Below are 17,821 nucleotides of genomic sequence, written 5' to 3'. Positions count from 1 at the left end.
ACCTAACGTACGGCCAGAACGGGTGAGATCGGAATAACCACAACGCTCTGCGTCCAGCTGCTTGGGTCAAACTGACATTTCGGGTGAAGGTTGTGTAGACACACAAGTCTTCTCCCTTCTCATAGTTTGTCTCCCCCAAACAAACCACATCTCATCAGCGGCACGAACTGCTGTATTTGCTGGGTTCAATCACAGACGGCTCTGGAGGGCTGTGTGCCACGTACGTACGACACGATCCCGGACAAGGATTTGCAAGAAAGCCATGAAGCATTTAAAAGCAACATTTACAACGGCAGGCAGGTGCTCCCAACTCTTTGTATGTGAAAAAGCTCCTGGTGAAATCAATAGGACACTTGGAGGTTCAGGCCACAAGTATTTTTACATCACTGTAATCGGCGATGCATTTAAGATGTAGCTGGATGGACTGAAAACCGCAGGGAAGAGCCCAAGATCTGTTTCTGCCCCAGGTGCCCACATGAGGTGATGATGGTGGTGTTCAGGCAGACAGTTAAGGTAACAGCACACAGCCCACGCGGTTTATCGCCACAGGAGTCCTGGAGTTCAAGAATGTAGCCAGAGTTTTAAACAGGTGAAGAATGCTGTGACTAATGATGATTATCCACCTCCCAGAGGTTTCAAAGGGTTCAGAAAGCCCCAGAAAATGGGCACCTGAAGAACATGTGGAAATTTCAGCCTGAATCCCAACGCTGCAGCTAGGCAAAGCAATTTGTAGATTTTGATCTCTGTATACAGCACCTTCATACTTGTAGGAGACGCTATTCTGCCATTCTGGATCTAATTCAAAGGCAGCAGAGAACGTAAGAGCTCTCACGTGCACCCTTTAGGCAGAACTCGGTTTTGCTGCCATGTCTGTGAGCAGAAGAGCTCCGCTCCGCAGCAGCCCAGGGCTACTCTGCAGTCAAATTGCATTTTCAGTCCCACCGCTGATAACGATACCGTGACACCGTGCACCTCCAGAGAGCAGCGTGCGGGGCTGGAGGTTCCTGAGGAAGCCTGGAAGCAGCCCAGAGCCCAGCACTGTGCAAAGACAACAGGTCTGATGGTGGCAGGGCCGTAGCAGCGTTAGCACGGAACAGGGCACGAGTGCGGGTGCAGCATCGCGCTGGTGCACTGCCACCGTCCCCAGCCCAGAGGTAACGCAGGCAGCACCAGCCTTCGGGACCCTCGCGCGGTGCTGCCCTCTGCACGCTCTCACGCAGCCCTCACACCTTACGGCCCAGGTTGCAAACGTTAACCTGGAAGTTCTGCAGAGGGATTCTCCCTCCTGCCCACCAGCAGCCCAAGCGCAGTGCTGAGGAGCGGTGACAGGGAGGAGATCGTCCTCCTTGGACGCACTATGTGGTGACCACCGTCGGGGGCAGGAAACGATGGGGACTGGCGCTGAATTCTAAGCAGCAAGCCCCAGAAGGAGGAGATGGGCTGCTTACCACCAGTTAGTACACACAAACCAAAAGCATGACCCTTATATATTCCGATTTTCGGGGGAACAAAGTCCTAATTTCTGCACACCTAGACAAGAAAACCAACTTTGCTGCAAACGAAAAGGCAAGGTGACCACTCGAGGCTCTTTGGTAGCAGATGGAAGACGGAGGAGTCTCCCCTTACCTATGCAGCTGGGCTGGGTCCCGCTCCACGTCCCATCGGACTGGCAGAACCTCCGGGCTGATCCCACCAGCACGAGCGGGGCTAAGCAGGAGAAGGAGACGGAAGAGCGGTACGTGAAGCCTCTGTCCTCCCTCCTGCCTTGAGCGGGTATCCCCGGGTCGCCGCAGAACACAGCTGCAAGAGGCAGAGACACGCGCGGATTGCGATGAACCTCCTCAAGAGCAGGCAATGTCAATAAGCTAAAGATGGGTCTATTAATGGCCCAAACCTTACCACTCCCTGCCATCAAACTCTGTGATTGACTAGGGAATTAGTAGTGGTAGAAGGCGTTGTTGGCCACTTTCCTTATAATTTGCTCTTTTTGTCAATTGCTGTTAATTAACTTCCACCTTCTCCCCATCTTTTCTTACTTTTTTTCTCTTTTTCCCCTAACAGCATGCTTAGCTTTAAAATGCATCTCTAATTGCACGATGTCAAATTGCTATATGGTTCCATGTCACACAGAAAGCCCACTAATTGTACAAGATCCAGGGAAAGGTGCAAAGAACAGAGCGAGGGCTTTGTATGATTTAATACGAAAATGGCTATTGTGCAGCTGCCAGCCATTCAGCCAAGAAAAGAAACTCCAATCTGCCTTTATCATTATGAGACATTTAACTAATTTTTGTGCATTAGCTATTGTATCAAGCACACAGGTTTCCACCCAGCCAAAGCTCTGCCTTCACAAAACATTCCTAACTTCTGCCGCAACAACACGGTGCCTTTTGCCAAAGGTTTTTTTCCTACAGCCTTCGCCAGATTCAAGACCCCCGAGCGCAGGAGACTCACTCGCCGGGGAGACACACTTACAAACAGCCAGTTTTAAAGACGCCTGCTGGACAGGAACACGCAACATCTTCAGATTTGTTGCAAACGTGACCTCACACCTCCGTTACAAGAGGCGGAGTGACTGACTGCGTCCCCGTGGCCACTACTGCCTCCGTTACAGAGGCGGCAAACCCTGACTCCCAGCAATTCGGCTGCTGTCGGAGGGGGGGAGAACATTCAGGCTTTTGGCTACAGGCACACTGAGCATCATCCTGCTTTTCTCCTGGTGCCCAAAACTCCCGCTGACTCCACTTAATGTCGGACTTCTCTTGGGCTTAGGCGTAGGAAGCACAGCAACCAGATATTTAACTTCCCGCATACTGGAAATGGTCCATCCGTACCCTCTGAGAAACTGCCGGGCAAGGCAGAGTCGACACCAAAATCAGCTACGTGGAGACCAGAGATGTTGGAGAGAGACCATCAAACAACTGGGTTTTAATCCTAGTCCTCCACCCAACTCATGGGTGAAGACGCAGACGGCTGCCTACTCACGAAAGCACTGGGGGATTTCCCCGCTCCAGGTCCCGTTCCCCTCGCAGGTCAGCACAGCGGGCAGGGAGAGCTGGTACCCCTCCAGGCAGGCGTAGCTCACGCTGGAGCCCCAGCTGAAGTCTGAGCCCATGACTTTCCCGTTGGGGATGGCTTGTGGGGATTTACAGACGATAGCTGAAGGAAAAACAAAAGCACGCTCAGTTCTCCTGACTGCTCAGCATAGGTATTTCCATTAACAAGCAAATTCACGTAGGACCAAAGTTACATTCCGCTCTCCCAGGACCGGCCTGGCACGGGGCCGTACACACTTTTCCAGCTGTGCGCGTAGTTGTAAACCCCAGGATTTTATTTTGAAGTTTGGAGTTAACCAAATCCCAAATCTCAAAGTCAGATTTCTGAGTCTGTGCCCATTTCCAGCTGAAGGTAAGAATCCACCCTGACTTAGTGTGAAAACTCATCTCAGATTCCTTGAAAGATTCATACATTTTGGACAACCTGGCTGAGTTTCAGATTAGCAGTTGAATCAACAACCAGTCGGTATTTCATCTACTCTAGGGTGTTTAAATATGACATTTTTGCAGTGTTTCGCTCTTCAGCTCAGGGGAGCACTGGGAAAGATGCTAAGCTCATGCAAATCAGCCTGGCCTCCAGACCAGGCTCTGGCCACGCTCTGTATTATTCCTGCAGCACCAGTTCAGCAGAGAGAATGAGCGAGGAGTGTAAGAATTGCTCTTTACAGCCTCTGAAAGAGGATGTCTGGAGTATATTTGGAAGTTTCAATGTGGTCTGCATTTATATCAACATCATGACAGGTGAATTTTCCAGATTGCTAAAAGAGTACACGGATGCTGCTACAAGCCTTATCTATAACTTGGTGGGCGAGTAAAACACTCGCAGAAGAGATCCAGCTTGTCCTGCAACCGCTCTATTATTTCCCTTTCCTATCTCTGAACTACAGAGGCAATCTCAGAACTGAGAAATAATGAAAGGAGTTGGAAGAAACATTTTTCAAATTTGTAGATGATGCCAAAAAGCGTGTGCTTGCAAAACACAATATTTCATTTTGAGTTTGATCTGGGTTTTTGAAGAGTAAGCCACTTAACTCTCTCTGTGCTTCACTCTTCCTCCTCTACTACAGGGATAACAGCAGTTGCCTGCCTCCCAGGCATGCTGTGATGACTGATAGGCCTAAAGATAGCAAGGTGTTCATGCCGTGTTGATAAAATCGCTTAAGTGCCATAAACACGGGACAGCTTGAACAACAGGGCCGAGAAACTCCCAGGTGGGCTCCTGGCACTACGCAGTAGTTGCTGCCTGTTACCTTGTCACAAGTCACAAAGTTTGTGGCCTGTAAAACTTGCATTCTCCAATATTTACAGCAACCGGTCTTACCCTTGCAGGCAGGTTTGGTGCCATTCCAGGTTCGGTCTTTCGTGCAGGTTAGAGACGATGCCCTGTCTGACTCCATCGTATAGCCAGGCGTGCACTGGAACACCACCGTTTTGTTGTAGGTAAAATCATTGCCCAGCCTGACGCCGTTGGCCGGCACACCAGGGTCACCACAGTTGATCACTGCCAAAGAAAAAGAAAGAAGTGTTTCTGGCCGACCGTCCCTCATCTCGCACTTCTGGAGCCGCAATAACTAGAAGCCTGATGGTCCTGAGCAGTTTTCAAGGCAGGATGTAGTCCGCTGATGGTGCAGAAGGGAGCGTTTGTAGCACAGAGGACCTGGAGAGCGGCACTAGCTGCGGAGCAGGCTGGGCTACAGCACGTGGAGAAAACTTTGCTTCTACTCAGTGGAGTGAGCAGCGATCTTAATGGCACATTAAGACCTTGCAAGAAGAAGTTTTAACACACATGAAACATTAAAGGAAATCTGGGTCAAATCTGGGCCAGCTGGAAGGCAGTTTGCCCGCGACACCCCCTCCTCTCTTTACCCCCGTTTCTGTCTCTTATGTAAGACCACGTTTGCCATCATCCGCGTTCCCGCTGCAGGCACCCGCGGGCGGGAGCCGTCGGGAAAGGCAGCACGTTCCCTGCGGGCTTCTGAGCCGGGGCTCTGCCCGCGCACGCCCCGGTGCCGGCACACCGGCAGGCAGGAACGCTCACGTTCAGCAGCAGCCCCGGAGAGCCGCTCCAGGTCAGCTGACATCTACTCATGAAAGTTATTACAGAACTCCCTTCATCCAACTGGAAAAAAAACAAACCTAAAGCAAGAGTTTTCCATTAGGCACTCGGAGAGATCGCAGGCTGAGCGACTGCTGCTGCCGCTAGACAGTTTAGCCGAGTTTCTCAACACGGCACACGCGTGTGTGCACATCTACAGCGAGCGTCCAACACGCCCTGACAACCCGTCCCCAGAGCCTGGCAGCATCGCTCAGCTCATCTTCCAGGAATCCATCCCAGTGCTCACCTGTACACTCCGGACTGGTCCCAGTCCAGGTCCCGTTCACCGTGCAGTGCCTGCTCAGCACTCCTGTGGAGTAATAACCTTCCCGGCACTGATATATAATGGAACTGGAGAAAATCAAGCCGTCGTTAAATATAACCCTCGCGTTGCTAGGGGTTCCTGGGTTTCCACAGGATATAACTAGAAAGGCAAAATGGCAAAGTGAAAAATAAAACCACCCAACAACCAAACAACAAACCAACCACAAATACCACCCTCCAAACAAAAAACTAAGGCTTTCATCCTGCAATTGACTGTTCTCAATAAAAGTAAGATCAGCTGCAAAGCCCCTGGATCAGCTCAGACGCAACAGACTGTTCTGTGGAAAATCAGCTACATCAATCCAACGGGATCCCAGCAACCACTCCCCCGCTCGGAGCAAGGGCTCTGCCTTGCCAGGCGGCGTGTCCCAAGGCTGTGGCCAGCATCCCTGGGGCAGGGGACTGAAAAAACCCTCCATGTCTGCAGCCAGCCCCAACCCCGCTCCTCTCCCGGGGGGATCCTGCAGCGCACCCCCAGAGCCAAGCCTGGGAGCAACCTCCTCCCGCCTGCTCCTCCGGGCTGAAGGAAGAACTCGTGTCGGCTTGTTGCAGAGCTCTTATCCCAGCTTTTAATTCCACAGCTAGTCCTACAGCAGGTGTTGACATCCAGGTCCCTCCATCTTCCAGGAGTTTGGAGCACGGACCTGAGCGTGTCGCCGTGCCTCCGGCCCCTTCGGGAAGCGGACGACTTTGCAGACTTCGAAGGAATGAAGGCAGCAAGGGAGCCCGCTGCTCCCTCACTGCAGCATTGCTCACTGCCCAGCTATCTCCAATTATGCTTTCACAGGAGGGAGGGTGTTGTGGGAATACAATTATAGGTTTGCCAGTGCCCAAGTTTTATGCCTAAAGTACCTCAGCACCACAGCAATAAAAGGGCATCGGAGTGAATGGTGGTGCACAAAGCCCTGTCATGACAAAATAAGCACCTGCAATAATTGCATCCAGCCCTCATTTACTCTGAAATTACAGGACATAAAAGAAAATCACATGAATCAAGGAAAGGCTTAAACCGCATGCTCCCAGCTCTGTGACAGGGAAATTCCTTGCTCCCACCCCTCCCCGGCAACGTGCCACAATCCCTGCAAGAGCATCGGTCTGTGCACGCCCACGGTGTGCCGGTCCAGCCCCGGGACTGCTCCCCGGCACCCCCCAGTATCGCCAGCCTTCCTCCACGGGGAAACGCAGCTCCAGGCCCCAGCAGAAAAACAAAGAGCACAGGCCACCAACACAAGGAGAGAAAGTCTTCCTCTGCCTGGTGCTTAGTTTGCTGACAGCCTGTTAACACAGGAGCTTGTTGGAGGCATATCTGTTTGACAGGAGGAAACTAATAACCATTCTGGACTGCGCACACAGGAACTCTGCACGGCACTAAAATCATCCGAGGTGCCCTCTCGTTACAGATTTCTCATGCAGCCAACGTCTCTGTGATACACGGTGTCATTTCCACGAGATGCTGGGATAAAAATCAGATTCTATCAACTCAGAAAAAGCTCTAAATTACTATTTCACTGCCTGCCCATACATCAGCTGTTCTCCCCTGCCCAGCCTCCTCCACCTATGCATGTGGCCAAACACACACAGGTGACCCAAATACCATTACTTTCGTGGCTACAAGGAGACTCATGGAAATGGTTTAACCACAGCGTGCATCAGCTGTGACCTGTATAGGCTGGATATAAAAGCAGCCATAAATGTAAGGATGAAAGGTTTGAACTTTTAAAATAATAATTTAATAGGATCTACTCATGCAAGCGAGCACTAAATAATTCCCTTTGGCTTCAGTGGGAGATGTAAAATGAATTGGGCCCCAAAAGAAAGCTGATTTTGGCTTTGGTTTTTGAACAGAGTATAAATCCTAAAGAGCCTGGAAACCCCACAGTCATACCCACTCACGTCTCCTTAAGAACCTCACACCCAAACACCTTCAAACCAAAGTCAAAATTCAAGAAAATAACCTGAAAATCAGCTGCATCAGATGGGGATTTCTTAGAGCTGCTTCTGCTTTAGCAGGGAAACATTCCAGGAGATGATGCTCAGTTGAAACGTCGGATACGACAAGAAAGGTTTGACTCTCCGTTCCAGCAAGGGGTGCGAGGGGTGCCGAGAGCTGGCTCGTCCTGCTCCTCCCACCCAAAACTCGGTTTCTGCCACATTGCAGAAGACACGACAGACAAACACTGGAGCCCAGACCCTCACACCCCGATCAGCACGCGTCCGTGCCGAAGACGCAAGAGCCCTGAGCCTGAGCCCAGACCCCTGCCAGGCTGAGGAGCACGGCACGTCACCCCGACAGCGCCAAACCCCGCTGCTGCTACCGAAACAGCTCAAACGTCTCCGGGACATACCGATCGTTACAGAGCTCCCCACCTTGGGGTTTCTAGGTTTGTTTCTTCGTCAAAGTAAATTTTGCTCCTACAGTTAGTTTTATGAAGTCCTTTTTGAGCAAAGCCCACGAAAAGCTTGCTAAATGCAATTAACTCCATCCCCACCTCTAAAGCCTACCCGCAGCACAAGGTTCGCCAGGCAGCGGGATGGGGTGAGCTCAGCGGGGCAGGCTCCCAGCTCCTCAAAGTCTAACAGGAGATGGCACGGCGGGGACCAAACACCTGAAAATGTGTTCCTGAGAACTCAGCTACTTACCCTAACCTGGGAGCCGCAAGCTCCTTTCAACGCTTTATTGCTTCCTCAGGGCTGCCGCGAAGTCGAGGGCACGCTGGCTGCCTCCCCGCCGGCCTTGCTGACTCCCACACCTGCAGCTCTCAAACACGAAGGGCTGCTGAGCGGAGGGGTCGGGGAGCGACTGGCCGCAGTGGGCACGACAGCAGGCTGTACGTGCTGGGGCCGCGACTCTTCCCCCTCCAATTCCTCCTCCTAGAGAGGAAGCAATTTTGATTTTTGAGGATGCGTGCTGTGCGCACGTGCTGGGGCGGCCCGCGAGCAGAGACGGCAGGGACGTCGGCGTCTGCCTTCGCTCCCGATCGCAGCCGGAGCTGCTCCCTGCGATCCCGTCGCTGCTGGGGGGAGCTGGGAAGCTTCTGTACGCCACAAAGTGGCCTCTGCTATATAAAACATCACAAAGCTCGGAGGTGCTCCAGAGCTCAGCAATAATTAATTTGATTCCAATCCATGCCTTTTTTTCTGAAAAGCTTATGAAGATTCCCCCTTTGCCTCCCTTTGCTTTTTTCCTACGTGTTTTACAGCGAGAAGCTGCTGGGAAAAGGGAATTTCTCCGGGTCCCGTCCAGGCGCTCAGCTCAGAGCTGGTGTTACTTACGACACACTTAAAGTTCCCCCATCCCTGCGCAGCAAACACCTCCCCGAACACGGCGAGAGAGGCTTGTTTCGGGGCTCTTTCTGCAGGCAGTGCCGAGAGCAGGCACATTTCTGCAAGGAGCAGCAAGCCCTGCTCTGCGAAACCGCAGCGAGGAAAAGCTGAGGGCTGCTGACCGCTACCAGCGCACGCCTGGCTGTGCTGGAGGTGGCGTGTGAATACAGCGTGCTTTGCACACTCCCCCTCCTCTGACCTCATCTTTGTAACCACCGGTCCTTCTTTTGGGCTCTGCTGCCATCTGAGCGCCCGGCTGAAGCTCTCTGCTAATGATGTCTGACACATCGGGCAAAACCTCCCGCTGGATAAGACACAGCTGAGAGCTTTTGGAGTCTCAAAGCCTTTGCTTCAGGGCTGGTAATTTCCATGCTGTTTAATTTAACCAGTAACCCGTAACCCAGCTAACCAGGCAGAGAGAGAAAGAAAAAAAAGCAGCTAGACCCAAATCCCAGCCCTGCCACCTCCCGTGTCCTCAGCGGTCAAATGGGATTGAGACAAAACTCTGTTTCTTTTTCCAGTGTTCACACTTAAAATAAACACCGTTCTATCTACTGAAACTGCCGAAAAGCAGCCAGAGCCCCATCATATTTTGGATGCAGTTTTAATTCACCTGGAGAAACAATGAACATTGAAGCAGATGTTCTGCGCAGCCTTTAAGAGGAGGAGGGAGGATAGAGCAGAGTACAACTGACGGGCCTCCTCCTGCACCGCTCCTCGCTGAACACAGATATGGCATCAGGAAGGGGGAGAAGGAAGGAAAAAAAGCATCTAAAATTTCACTTACACTTTAAAAACTTGCTGGAAATTAAAGCTAAATGAGGCCTGAAATCTGCAATTTTGGAAAGCCAGGGAAGCTGCTCTTACTGGGGACAACAAAACCAAAGCTACAGAAAAGAGACTGCAGCAGGAGTCTCAGAAGTAGTCCCTGCAATTAATTTAATTCCAAACCATTTATACATTTTGGAAAAATCAGTTATGACTTCTTCCTGCCTCCCCATTCCTTTGGTTTTCTTAAAAAGCGTTCCAGTGGGTAAGAAAGGTATCAGGGTTAAGAGCCGACAAGTCTCAAGGTGACCCTCTGCGAAGCACAGTGCTCCCGTCGGCCACACACCCACCCTCCGCGGCTCGGGAGGACACGGATGGTTCAACATCAGCCCCTTGCCTTCAAACGCTAGCACATGCTTTGTAGTTGAACCAATTATGGCAGCTTGGTCTCTCGCTTTCTCCTAAATGGAGGTAACAGCTCCTCTCCCCGTCCCTTCTATTTTACACGGTGGGATTTGCACGGTGTCGTCTCTATGTGCGCGCGCTCACGTGTTCCTCTGCAGCGGGCCCTCATCTCCTGCTGCACGGGCTGAGACCCTCTGTGCTCATTTAGCAGCTAATCTGGAGAGCAATTTCCATTGAATTCCCTGGGCAGGCGAGCGCCGGTGACCCACGAAGCCCCATCAGGCTTCATTTTGCTCAATTTTGGTGGCTGAGAGCAGCGACCGAGTGGCTGAGTCAGAGACTAATGCACCGCCGAGATGCCGAGCGGCTCTGCTGCCGCGCTCGAGCTCTTCCACTTCGGCAGAGATGCCCGTTCCTCCTTCCAAACACCTGCCTGGGCACTCAGCCCTCCTCTTCATTTGCCCTGAATTCAATCCCAAAATTAATCTCTCCCGTCCCTCTCCTATAAATACCTGTTCCAGGAAGTTGAATATAACACTCAAAGCGCAGTCAGAAGAACACCTCGTGGTGCCTGCAACTCGCCGTGAATCCAAACGACGGGGACACAGCACAGGGCTCATCACTGGAAATTACTTTCCCATATTGGCCAGGCAGCACTTAACATTAAATGACTACGTTATAGACATAATGTTGTTATTATTCATAAAGTATGAAAAAAAATCTGCCAGGGATCTGTATTTTGGTGCCTTTGGAACCTGATGGGTTATTTATCCTGAGATAACAGAGCCTTTCCACTGAACGGGGCGGGGGGGGGAAGAAAAAAAAAAAAAGAGAACGAAAAAACCCCGAGACTGAGTGTATTAATAACATGATTCAGTGTCTTTTCAATCAAGAGCTCCATCAATTTGGAATAAATTTCCAATTCATTTGTAAACTCTCTCTGAGCTTTTGGCTTTCAAATCAGCTGGAGAGAAGCGCTTGCCCAGGTCTCCTTGCGTTTGGTATCCCGCCTCGTTCTGGCTTTTGTTCTTTCCCCAACTGATTTTTAAACACTTTTATAAAACAGTAGCAGCGAGCAGCACAGCTCAGAGAATCCGGCTGGGGGCTTATTAGATTGGATTATAGGGTCTTACTCGATTCCTTCAAATGGAAAAATAAGGGGTTTGGGGTTTTCAAATATGAAAATATGCTTACTGGATTATAATTTGCATTTTGCATTTCTGCTTAATGTAAATGACTCTTGCATGTGCCAACTCCAGCTTTATCGGAGGTCTGAAGCTATTGCCATTTCTCATTCTGCTGAATTTCCTCAACAAAGCAACAATGACTTAGTGGTACCGGACCCAAACTGGGGTGTTTCTGCTCATCTGCCTGGGTGGGCGATGTAGACCAAGAGAGTCACCCCCACGATTCTTGCAGCGAGCCTCTGAGCGACAGTCTTGGGGGACAACTGAAGCGGGGACCAGTTCCCAAAAGCTCTTCCTACTCTAAACCTCAGTCTAGATGTTGGTGCGAACCTGAACGGCCTGAAACCGTTTATGCCATCCTGGTGCGCCCTGCACGGCAGAGCTGGGCACCCAAAGAGGTGATACCCACCCTCGAGCACTGAACCCCCCCGCCCCCCGCTGTGAGATGTGACCTGCAGACGTTTGGAAAGGGGAGAACTGAAGCTCCTTGACATACACACAAAATCTGGAGGAAATGCTGAACAAGAGCACTATTTCTTGCAGCTCCAGACTGTCCCTGGCAACAGATAGGGGACAGGCTGGCCAGGCAGCCGTCCCTGCTGCGGTAACTCTGGGGACACTCACGGCAAGGCTTGGCATGATGCAGGAGAGGACGTGGGGTTGGAGAAGTACCTTCACACTCCGGCTGCGTGCCGCTCCAAGAGCTGTTGGTTTGGCAGGTCCTCTCCGATGAACCTCGGAGCACGTAACCGGGCTCACAGCTGAACCTGACCACGCTGCCTACATCGAAGTCATCTCCCAGCCCAATGCCATGAGAGGGGATCCCCGGGTCACCACACAAGCCCTGGCTGCCTCCTGTTAAGAAGAGAGCACAGTATCAGCAGAGTAAGCACATCATGGCGTTTGGCCCTTCTTCCCTCTCAACTGCAGCGTTCAAAGGGCCAGCACACGGATTTGGATCGCGTGGCCGACGCGATTTCACTCGGACTGGCTCTCAGCAGAGCGGGGAAATTCCAGGCAAAGCGTCCCCTGACTCCGGCAGCCCGCTGGTTTTAAGCGGGTTGCAAAGTACGGCCGTAACTCCTGAATCTCAAGATGGAGCCCTCGGCAGCTGCAGCTGCTTTCCGTGGCAGTTGCTCCAGCAGACAGCAGCTCGGTTGCCAGCATCACTCATGCGGATGGTTTCCCTCCAAGCAGAAATTACGACGTGCTCCAAGCCACCCCAGCACGCCCTATTGTATTTGCAGAACAAGAAGCTGTTGGGTTTGGAGCAGAGAGGCGGGAGGGATCCAGCTGAGAAACATCCGCTCGTACAAGTTGTGAACACTTCGAGCTGCCGGCTGTAAGTTAGGGGGACAGGAGGAAGGGAGCAGCTGCAGCAGATGCCTCGTGGGGGTTCTCTGGAGCAGGCTGGAGAGATGCCCACCTCCCTTCTGCCTGACACAGGCTCCCGCCGTGTATACGCCTGTTCTTGGCTTTCTCCGCTAATGATCTGTGTAAACGCATCCACCCCCAAGCCAGGAAAGACTATTTCACTCCTGCAGCTAGTAATGAAGTTCCCGGTTCCTGGGCCTTCTGTGCCCTGCTGCAGGTACAGCCTTTGCAGTGGTACATGTAATATAAACCATAACGAGCATATTCATCATCCAGGGAATGTACTTGCTTGTAAAGAGAAGGGGGGGAATGCTCCAGGTTCGGTATTTTCTTTCACATCGAGACTTATATCAAAGTCTTTTGTTTCATCTTGCAAAAACTGCTGTCACACTGTAGGGATCTTCTGCGCACGATGGAGAACCTTTGCAGGAGATGACCTGGGCTGTATTCTGCCTCTTCGCTGCTTTTCTAACTGTTCTGCCCGAGCCCAGCGTAAAAGAGGAGCCTCTCCCCAAGTCCCTGGGTGGAAATCATGGTGCTGAGGTACTGGTCATTCACCTGGCCCCACTTCAGAGAGGGTCTCTCAAGGCCATCAGCCTTGGTCCAAAGCTGCCTCCACGAAGTCACTCAGAAAAGTGACGTGCAACAGATGGCAGCAGGAACTAGTCAGAGCGATGCTGAATGTTTCCAAAGATCCACCCACAAAGAGGACAGGAGAGACAGTGGAAACCACACGGGGAAAAGGCACGAATTAGAGCAGAAAACCCTTCCGAGCAGCTACAGATCAAGAACTCTGCAGATACGGCTTCCGAATATGTGGCTGACTCCGCCCGACGTCTTGTCCCCTTCCAAAGCAGAGGTTAAACTTGGTCAAGTGCAGCTGCTAAATCTAAGTGGCATAATTAAAAATTAACACTTGTCCCAAATGCTTTGCTCCAGCTACGTTCTTATTTTGTCTGCCTCTGAGCTCTCCAAGGAACAAGTGATGGGATGGCGTGGGAAGGGCTTTGCACAGCATCCTGCCAGTCCTTCAGCACCCTTCCTTCTATTGCAGGCCAATAGCTGAGATCCCAGCACCCCCATTTCAGGAAGGCTTGGCAAGCACATCTCGTTGCATCCCCCTGACTTTGACCCAAGTCCGTCTCATCAGGGACTTTTTTTTTTTTTTTTTTTGCTTATCAGTTTGTTTTCAATGCAAGACCTTTCTCACTCCGGCACAGGAGGATGGACTTCTGTTGCCAAACTGCTCTCAGCAGAGATGCTGATGATGTGGAAACTCATTGTACCAGCTTCCACTTGTCTTGTGCAGACCTGGGACTGCTGTGGTGCCGTAACAGCAGATGTCAGGCCCTGGAAAGGGGCCGCATGGGCTTCTTCTATTGGAATGGCATGAGAAAAAGGGTCAGATGCTGCAGTCAGGATGCAAGGACCTGATTTTGTCTAAGACACGTTCATCCTGTACAGACTCTGCATGGAGAAAACCGTAAAGCAGCAGGCTGCAGAACACCTCCTACCACAAACATTTCCTGCAGTGATTTATTTCTCATCTTGCGAGCCGACTGCTTTACTCCCTGCCAGCGCTTATCATCCAAGTTGCAGGAGACTGGATAGCGGAGACGCAGTGATTTTCAGAGTCTTCCACAATGTTCCTCTGTAGCAGGTGCGTTTCTCCAGCTCAAAGCACATCACGCTGCCCCCTCGTTGCAGGATAAAAAGGGGCAGTGGAGGATGGGACTGCCCCATCCCCTGCTGCCCGAAGCCCACCTCACCTGAGCAGTGCGGCAGGGAGCCGCTCCAGCGCCCGTCGAGCTGGCACATGCGAGTGGAGTTGCCGATCAGTGTCCGCTTCCCGAGGCAGCTGTACCGGACCACGGAGCCCACGGTGTACTTGTCACCCGAGATCTGGGCGTGGGGTGGGGAGCCGGGGTGGCCACAAGAGACCACTGTAAGAGACAGATGCAACAGCTTCAACCACGAGGGAACCGCCTGCGATGCTCCTTCGAAGGCAGACGCAGCAGGCACGCAGCAAAGCACTGCACGTTTGAGGGCGCTGCGCGGGACCTCGGCAGCTCAAACCCACTCGTCCGCCCCAGAGCCCACCAAATGCCCGGTGGCTCGTGCCACGGTGCAGGAGTGGCCCAGCAGACCTCGCACCGATCTCCTCCTGGGGGACACGGGCTCGTCCTGTAACAACTGCCAAGGGTTTGCGCATAAACGCCTAGTCTTGACACTGACAGGCATTTTGCAGGTTCCTTGGAGGACTCGTCCCTTCTTAAAGCATGAATGTTTCCATGCCCACCCTCACCCCCACCCGCTCCCAGCAGCACCAGGTCCTGCGACACAGAACTGCAATCGATGCCGTGTCACACCTCAGCAAATTATCCCGGCGGATTCGGAGCACTGCTCACTCGACCATTGCTAGTAAAAAACCACCGCTAACAATAATTAATAGGTTTACTTTAGCTTAGCGATCAGAGTGCAGCCAGTGAGGCTGTTGACAAATACCCTGCCAGATCCAGGGGCTATTAGACAGGTTTGGATGAGGATGCTCAGCGTAAAGACCATGCACCACTCGCTTTCTGAAGGCAAGCGTCAGTAACGGATATCTTCTCTCCCTCTGCTAGAGTCTAAAAATACCAACACTGGCATTAGGTAGAAAACATGATGTATGTTTCAATAAAAAGGAGAGCACGCGTATGTTTGGGCACGTGGGCGTTGAAATATACTGGTGCAGAGCTGTGACTAAAACCAAGGACGCTTTGCAAGGAAATGGGTTTGATAGCTAATACTTAAACTCACACTGTAACTAACAATTTAATAACAGATACTCCAGCAGACTCAGCTAAGCTTAAAACCTGTGGCGGTACTGAGGTTTTTAAAGGATTTACGTACACAGTGTGAAGACTGTTTCTTCTGATGCGTTAGGCTCCGCTCCCGTGTACTTTATTTATTGGACTCGCTCTCCCACCCCTCAAAGGGGATCAACTTTGTTCTACTCTCTCCTCAGAAACAGGCATGAGACAACATTTGCAACCCAAGCTTGTCTGGCATCAACCTCCTTAATTTATCTTTTAGAGAGCACCTAGTAATTTTAGGTACCCAGCTATAAAGACTTCAAAGGGGTACGGGATTCAGCACTGAGCACATCTTAAGTTCAACACACAGAAAACAGAGACATGCAAAAATCTTTTTTTTTTCTTTCTCTCTTTAAACTATTAAGCCCATGATTCCAATAATCAGTCGTAAATCTGACCTGAGTTTCCAGTTTTGAGAACGCCCACAAATCCTCCAAGGCAACGGATGCTCAACAGTTTAAGGAGGGGGATGGCCTTTACTTAGCTGGGAAGCTGCGGACTGAGGGACCCGAGATATCAGGCTCCCAGGTTTTCAAAGGTAACTACCCTCTCGGCGCCCTGCGACGCCGTAACACGCGGTTATCACTTGTCAATTCCCCGTGGCCTGTGCAGGGTGCTGCAAACGCGAGAAGGTGGCATGCTGCTAACAAAAGGAAAGGAAAATGTGCCAAGAACTACTCTATATGACTAGGTGTTGAGGGATAATACAAGAAAAAGAAAAAAAAAAAAGAAACAATCATGGCTTTGGAACAGCTCCGCCGATTCAAACTTAAGGAGCTCCATTTCGGACTGCTTCAGCCATTTGTTATGCCAGGGAACAGGGGAGGGCAGCTGCTGCAGTCTCCAAAAGGACAGCACGAGACCACCGTGAGTATCTTGTGTCTTCCTACACGTAGGTGTTCTACGCTACTGGAAATGCCCTTCAATCCAAACCATGCCCCAGAACCTCCTAATTCTCTCTGCAAACCGCAGTGGCGCAAAGGGCCAGGATACTGTAAGAGAGGGGGAAAAATGCAGACAAAAGTCAGGAAGCAAATCCTCCTTAGCACCTGCGTCGCAGCAGAATAAAGGCTACATTTATGTCACCGTCGCACTGTCGGTTCCCTCCCCCAGAGCTGCGGGGATGAGTGGGCGTATGGAAACTCAGCCATGCCTGAGCGGTGCTAAATGCGCTCTGTCCTCAGCCAGGCTAATTGCACGCTGCTGCCTCTGACGGTCTGTGCTGCAGAAGCTCTGCTGCCCTTCGCCACCTGCAACGCTTCTGCTGGAGCCGCACGGAACCAGAAATGCTCAGCGGGAGCTGCCTTCCCCTGCAGAGGAAAACCACCTCTGTCTAACAGGACTTCTCAGACCACGTATTTTCCTTCTGTGGGGGCAGGATCCAGAGGCCAGTGAGCTGATGGAATGATTCCCATGGATTACGAAGGGTTTTGGATCCACGCTTATTTTACATGAGCATTCAGCTAAGCAACGGAGGACTACATGGGATGAAAACCTGCGGTGGGTGGGTATTATTCTGAAGAACTTACAAAGACACTGTGGGAGGGCACGGTCCCAAGTGCCATCCCCCTGACAGGTAAGGACATGTGTACCCAGTAAGTAATATCCATGGCTGCACTGATACGAGACAGTTGTTCCAAAGCTGAATCTGTGAGGACCATTTGGCTGCACTTGACGGATGCTGTTTTCCAGGTGCCCGGGGTCAGTACAGTTTACAACTGCAGACAAACGACAACAAAAAAAAAAAAAACAAAAACAAAAAACAAAAGAAAGGGTGTAACAAAGAACAAAGGATTCTCCAAAAATGAGCAGGAAAAGGGGGAAAAAATTGCAAATCACATATTCTACAATTTAAGGTGTGTTTGGTTTGTTTTTTTTTTTTAAAGATTCTTTGAGGCAGAGATAGAAAAAATCCTTATGAAAAGGAAAAAAGAGTAGAAGCAATCCTGCAGACTCTCGCAACGCCACGCGAGGCTCAGCAGCAGAGCCTCGCTCTCTGGCCCCACATCGGGACTTCGGTCAGCCAGTCGAGAATAACTGATTTCTTGACCGACACAGCAAGAGTACCGCCAGAGATAGGGGATTAAGGGAGTACAGAGCGAGGGTGTGCAGGGAGGGGAGGGAATTTGATAAGTGAACTTGAGTGCTAATACCAATGAAAGTAGGGCAGCCTAGAAGGAGAAAGGGCTCTGCACAAAGAGCGTGGCGTTTTCTTTGAGTAAACTAGTCTAGGGTTACTAAGATTACCTCTGCTAAGGGTCTGGCCTGATGTTTTCTTGTGTCCTCCCCACTCACAACACGTACTTGGATGTCTTGGAGGACGCAGGGCTCCGTTAACAGCTTTGAGTGAAGCCCAAGGGAAAAACATCAGGTGCTTTGCATGAGATTTACACAGTCCTCGGAGCTCAAACATCACTTGTACATTGTGAGGAA

General features: G+C 51.2%; 1 protein-coding gene across 2 annotated transcripts in view; it reads right to left on the bottom strand.

The window, feature by feature from the left end:
- CSMD2 (CUB and Sushi multiple domains 2) overlaps nucleotides 1-17,821 on the bottom strand; it is a 302,970-nt gene that overhangs the window by 13,651 nt on the left and 271,498 nt on the right. Inside the window, exons 55-61 of one of the 2 annotated variants that reach the window (XM_075773922.1) lie at nucleotides 16,918-17,106; nucleotides 14,303-14,476; nucleotides 11,832-12,014; nucleotides 5,399-5,575; nucleotides 4,378-4,557; nucleotides 2,986-3,159; nucleotides 1,627-1,800 (exon numbers count right to left, since the gene is read on the bottom strand). In XM_075773922.1, the coding sequence (XP_075630037.1) occupies nucleotides 1,627-1,800; nucleotides 2,986-3,159; nucleotides 4,378-4,557; nucleotides 5,399-5,575; nucleotides 11,832-12,014; nucleotides 14,303-14,476; nucleotides 16,918-17,106 (1,251 nt within the window). The remainder of the gene's footprint in view (nucleotides 1-1,626; nucleotides 1,801-2,985; nucleotides 3,160-4,377; nucleotides 4,558-5,398; nucleotides 5,576-11,831; nucleotides 12,015-14,302; nucleotides 14,477-16,917; nucleotides 17,107-17,821) is intronic. The other variant, XM_075773923.1, reaches the window with a different exon arrangement.

Source organism: Balearica regulorum, chromosome 22 (assembly GCF_011004875.1).
Source record: "Balearica regulorum gibbericeps isolate bBalReg1 chromosome 22, bBalReg1.pri, whole genome shotgun sequence".
Lineage (NCBI taxonomy): Eukaryota > Metazoa > Chordata > Aves > Gruiformes > Gruidae > Balearica > Balearica regulorum.
This window is presented reverse-complemented; position numbering and strand designations above follow the sequence as displayed.